Consider the following 5,803-nt stretch of genomic DNA (forward strand, 5'->3'; position numbering starts at 1 on the left):
GTGCATATATGCCTTTTTAAAGAGCATATATAGATCCATAATTGAATGTATGACATTATAACCAAAAATTGCAACTGAAACAGAGGGAAGAAGAAGGCTTATTTTTTAGAACATTTCGCCTAATTCGCTTAAAAAAGTTAGGTAATGCGAAAACTTATAACACACGTGGCGGATTTTTATTGGTTATATGGTTACGCCTAACTCGCCTAAAATAATTTCGCTTAATTCGCCTAAAAAGGGTAGGTTAGGAGAAAAGGTTTAAAAAATTGACAAAGAAATACAAGAAGGAAGTTTCTTGTACACGTGGCGAGTTTTGGTTGGTTAAAAAAGATTTTGCCTAATACGCCTAGACATTAGGCGAAATATATGTCTATTGTTGAAAAAAGGATTCTGACAATGTTTATATATGAGAGAGAGGGTCAAAAGTGCCTATTTCAGTAAATTTCTCTTTAAAAAATTGACAAAGAAATACAAGAACGAAGTTTCTTGTACACGTGGCGAGTTTTGGTTGGTTAAAAAAGATTTCGCCTAATACGCCTAGACATTAGGCGAAATATATGTCTATTGTTGAAAAAAGGATTCTGACAATGTTTATATATGAGAGAGAGGGTCAAAAGTGTCTATTTCAGTAAATTTCTCTTGATTCACCCCCTTTCATCTTTTTATTTTTTATTTTTATTATTATTATTATTCTTTATTTAAAAAAAATTAATAATTCATCATACAACTACATATAACCAGAAACAAAGATGAGACAAAAGCTTCATATCTTCTTATTTAAAAGAGAAACTGTTTTACTTTTGGCTAGCCACCCTTCCCAGAAAATGATTTGGTAAATTCAGGAATAAAGTACAACTTTTTTTTTTTTTGTTGCATTGGCTACAGTTTGCTGTAGGTATAGAAAAGAAAAAAGAAAAAGTTGGTACTGGTAAAGATTTTACCTTTGTTTATTAAGCTAGAGCCACCACAGGAATCTTTATCTCAAGATTGTACAAGTACTCAGTGTTGCCTGCCTGCTTTTCCATGATTGTTTCACAACTGAAATGATTAGTTACTTCTCTTTTGTGTATTACTACTTTCATCATACCAAAATTTCAAATAGGACATACTTGCAATTTAATTATCTAAAGCATGAACATACACTTATTAGAGTAACCCTTATTGTTACTAACATGACTCAACTTCTTAATTGTCCCGTCTAAACTTTGATATTTTTCCCAATGAATGAATTCCTCTCATTAACTTCAATATATAGAAAATACAATAGACTAAAACCCTACGGGCTATACAATGAAAGTGGGTTATGGGCTAAACATCTACAATAAGCGTACATAACTATATACACACTAATACCGTCTAAAGTTATGTTATTTCATTGACTTGCAATTCGTAATAGTATTCCCGTTAAAGACGTTCTCATTAAAAGACATATTTTGCCTTCTACTCATTTGAACGTGTGTATTTGGTGCTTGGAGGAAAATGAAGCGGTCAATCACCTTTTATTACATTGTAAGTGGACGTTTAAAATTTGGTCGAACCTTTTTAGATGGTGGAATATTTGTTGGGTTATTCCGGGTTCAATATCGTTCGATTGGTTTTATGGCATAGGCATTAGAGTTTCAAAGTTTTGAAAATTGATCGGGCCCGCAACTATTTGGGCAATTTGGTTGGCAAGAAACGACTTTATCTTCAATGGGAAGTTCATGTGCCGGTCGGTTTTGGTTCGCAACATCAAACTTAAGACCTTCCTTTGGGCAACGAATCTTAAGCTTTGCAATGGTTTACACTCCTATGTATGGGATCATAACCCGTCCTTATGATGTTTTTAGTTTTGCTTTCAATTTGTAATTCTCAATTTGACCGAGTTTGACTCCGTCGTTGTATCTTACTTTATTTTTATTGTTTTGATGAAGATCTTTCAATTGATATAATTCATCTTTTTCGCCCCAAAAAAAAAAAAAAAAAAACTTCCTAACTGTCATGTCAGTGTGACATCACCATTCACCGCTACAAATATAACTAATTCATAATTAATTCATATACTCTCTTCGTCTCCTATTTATTGTCAACTACTTCGTATATTTTTTGAATGGTCCCAAATTAATTGTCCGCTTTCATATGAGAATAATAAAGTAAAGTTTTTTTATACCCTTGTTTTATCAATGTAAAAAATGTGGATAAAAAGTAAAAGGTAAAACTGAAAAGCTAAAAAAAAAAAAGTAGACGTTCAACTATCTTTAAAGTGAATGATTTTTTTCGATGGACAATAAATATGAAATACGGGACGGGGGAGTATTATTTTGCACTACATGTCGTAACACCCATAAGGACTCACACTAGACCACAACTACACACACATACACTCATACTTTTCTTTCTCTCTTACGTTATAATCATGGTGAAGGTTCTCTGCATATGGCGTGGTAGCTATGGCGGGAAAAAAATAAACATGGTGGACACACTATCATAAAACCTCATTAACTGAAACATGAATTAACTTTCACATTAACATCACATCATCATCACTTACCTACAACATTCAAAAAAAATCTTTTCTTAAATTACCCGACACTAACCAATCAGGAGTTAAGACTCACATTTGTTTTCTATTACCATTGTTCTACATCGAAAACTGAAAAAACGAGCCGCCACTACTATTAGCTCGAGAGTACCTCGTGGCTACAGTGCAATTTGTGGTGACGACTTAAACGAGGCCAACCACCGGATGTCCTCTTATTTAATATTTTTTTTTAATTTTTTTATTTTATTTTTATTTTTTGTTAAAGATGACATACAGATGCACCCAAGTACAAAAAATTCATCACGAGACTTGATGAGTTACCTTGATACCGTTAGGTCAATGACCCTTTAATCTTACTTAGAATACTTTTAGTTGTATATAATGAAAGATCCGACCTGGATTTTAAAAGCAACTAACTTTATACAAATAGACAATATCAAAAAGCAATAGGGTGGCTTATTAAATTCTTCTATATGTCAAAAAAAAGTCATATTGTGGAAGGACATACGACTTCTATTTCTAATCTCCTATGTATTGAAGTCATTCTAAACGAATATGTTCTGATCTATACGTACACTTCGTTATTAACTTAATATAGACAATGTTGTAACTTATAATAAAAAATAATAATACGAGTAATTAATAATTAATAATAATAATAATAATAATAATAATAATAATAATAATAATAATAATAATAATAATAATAATAATAATAATAATAATAATAAATAAATAAAATAAGAAATTGCTTTGTTTTGAAGCTAATATTCGTCATTTTTTATATTCTTGTGGTTTCTTATCTTCATCTAGTAATATCTTTTACTTTCCTTCAAAGGGAGTATCACATTCTCATGGTGGTGTATCTGTTCTTTCTTAGATTATGACAAAATGTCATTTATCAACAATAATAGTTAACTTTTTTTACATGCTGCATTTACACTTGATTTTTAATTAATTTAAAAGTTAAACTAAATGAATAACATTAAATGAAAAGCATTTATCAGAGCATAATTTTATGATATGTCAGTTTTGTTTTTAGCATCTCCATTTTGAGTTAAAAAACGTGAGGTCCAAAAGTGTCAACATCATGTATCTTAGTTCAAGCTCAAACTTTAAAAGTACACTATCAAGTGAAAAATGACTTTCATAACCATAAACAAAACAAATTAATAAATAAAAACAACGTTTATTATAAAAATAAAGAAAATAAAGCCTACCCATAGTCTATTTTGATTTTCTTTTTTCTTTCTACACAAGTCTAATCTCTTTTTTACGACAAAACGGGTGATACTCGAACTTTACAAGTTTTACTAATTATAGTAAAGAAGTAATAAGAACGAGACTTGAACCCACAGTCCCTACCCATTAAGGTAAAATGGCGAAAACATTCGACCCCACGAACCCTTAGATACTAAAGAGCAAGATGAGTGAAACCCGAGCATGTGGCCCATATGGCAAAACCTTTAACGCAAAACCCGAACCCTAATAGTTTAGATGATCGAATAATGAGATTTGAACACCTAACCATGAGTACACAAGTCCAATAGCTGCTTCCTAGCTTCAACAATCTCATCAAAGAAATCATCAAGTTGCACAATCATATTTTCAACTCCACATTGCAAACCAATAAAACAACTTTTTAACTTTTCAACCCTTTCACTTGTATCTAATTCCATTCCAGTCCCTCTAATTCTTTCAAGCTCCGTTTTCAATTCCTCAATAGCACTTCTTGCATTCCAAAACTCATATAGCAAAACACCATTCTGACCATCTTCATTCTCCATCAATTTTTCTTGTAACCTTGATGCCGAAACCATGAAACCCGACCCGAAAACCGTCTCACCTAATTCACTAGTGTTATTTCCATGACAAGATGATGAAGAAAAACTTGTTACAGGTGAGCAGTAGACTAAACCATTCAACAAAATCAACAAAAGCAACGAATTCATGTTCCTTAATGCGAAAAGAACTCCTCTGAATCCATTAAACCCATTGAATTTTGATTCCATTAATACGTTTTTGTCGAAGTTTATCATCAATGGTTGAATTCTTGTTCTGATCAAACCCCTATTTTCTTCCTCTAATCCAACTCGCTCTCTTTGACACCCATTGATCATTCTAAGAACCTGTAAAAAAGTTAAACTTTTTTTATAAAGATCAATTTTAATTTCAAGAACTAAAAATTAATTAATTTGCACGCAACTTATAGTTTACATTTTACAAGTTTACCGTGACATGACATCATAACGAACTTAGTAATGTCAGGGTAAAACTGTCAAATTTAAAATATTTGTTACGAACAAATATTTATTAATTTATAAATTTTGATGGTGTACAAATTATCAGTTATGCTGAATTTAGAGAAAAGTACATACTAATTAAATTACCTGTCGGGAAATTTGATGGTTTAAAAAGTGGTGATTTTCGAGGGTGGTGGCGATTGTGATTGCGGTAGAATAATAATTTTCCATGTTGGTTATGCCGGATTTAATAACGTGACAAACTTCCCAAAGACGTGCACTTTCGTCCATATATTCATCGAGCCATTTTTCGCCAACGGGCAAATGAAGTTTTTGGACAACTAGAATGAGTTGAGAATGGAAAGATTGTAAAGAAGAAAGTACATGTTGAAGAAAATGGATTGACATAAAATTATGGGCATGAAATGATCGAAAAAGATCGTCTAAACCTTGTTTTAAGAGGGTGTAGAATCCGTTAACGGATGTGGTGGCGGCGGCGGCGGTGGTGGTGGAGTAACGGTGCATGGTGGTGGTGAATGGTGGTATAATGTTGGATTGGTGTTAAAGTTTGATAAAAAGGTGATGGAGATTGTTGGGGTATTTAAATGGGTTGGGGAAGGACAAAAAGTAAGTAACTTCGGACTAAAAGCTACTAGTATATTTTATGGGGTTCGAATTATTAGTGAATATAAATAAATTTAGTACCGAGTATTTATTTACAAGATACCGAGTATTTGTAAATATCTCATATATATGTTTTGTGAAAGTATAAATATAAATAGAGATATTGTTGTTTCGATATTTAGCATTATTGATGTTTATGTGATTTTTTTAACAATACTTCGGGATCTAAATCACCCACGTGTCCATCTCTTGCAGTTGCATAATCCACTCCCAACTACTACCCAGGAGGAAATCCGGTCCAATCCGAGGGCATGGGCGGTAAAACCCCCTCCCCCACTACCCTCACAACGCGATGTGCGGAAGGCACTCTTAGGTGGAATTCATTTTTGTTCTTACTCTTTATGTGAATTTAGTT

At 32.3% G+C, this 5,803-nt stretch overlaps 1 protein-coding gene across 1 annotated transcript; it reads right to left on the reverse strand.

Moving 5' to 3' along the window:
- Positions 1-4,044: 4,044 nt before the first annotated feature.
- LOC139887852 (uncharacterized) lies at positions 4,045-5,289 on the reverse strand. Its single transcript, XM_071870903.1, has 3 exons — positions 4,912-5,289; positions 4,746-4,796; positions 4,045-4,650 (listed from the first exon to the last, which is right to left on the reverse strand). The coding sequence occupies exons 1-3, from the start codon at positions 5,287-5,289 to the stop codon at positions 4,045-4,047; spliced, it is 1,035 nt and encodes a 344-aa protein (XP_071727004.1).
- Positions 5,290-5,803: the final 514 nt, after the last annotated feature.

This window comes from Rutidosis leptorrhynchoides, chromosome 2 (genome assembly GCF_046630445.1).
Source record: "Rutidosis leptorrhynchoides isolate AG116_Rl617_1_P2 chromosome 2, CSIRO_AGI_Rlap_v1, whole genome shotgun sequence".
NCBI lineage: Eukaryota > Viridiplantae > Streptophyta > Magnoliopsida > Asterales > Asteraceae > Rutidosis > Rutidosis leptorrhynchoides.

Excerpts from the sequence above, each read along its gene's own strand:
- LOC139887852 (XM_071870903.1), bottom strand. The coding sequence starts at position 5,289 with ATGCACCGTTACTCCACCACCACCGCCGCCGCCGCCACCACATCCGTT. Across the intron at positions 4,797-4,911 it reads ACCATCAAATTTCCCGACAG|TTTTACCCTGACATTACTAA; the intron begins GTAATTTAATTA and ends TAAATTTGACAG. Across the intron at positions 4,651-4,745 it reads TGTCATGTCACGGTAAACTT|GTTCTTAGAATGATCAATGG; the intron begins GTAAAATGTAAA and ends ACTTTTTTACAG.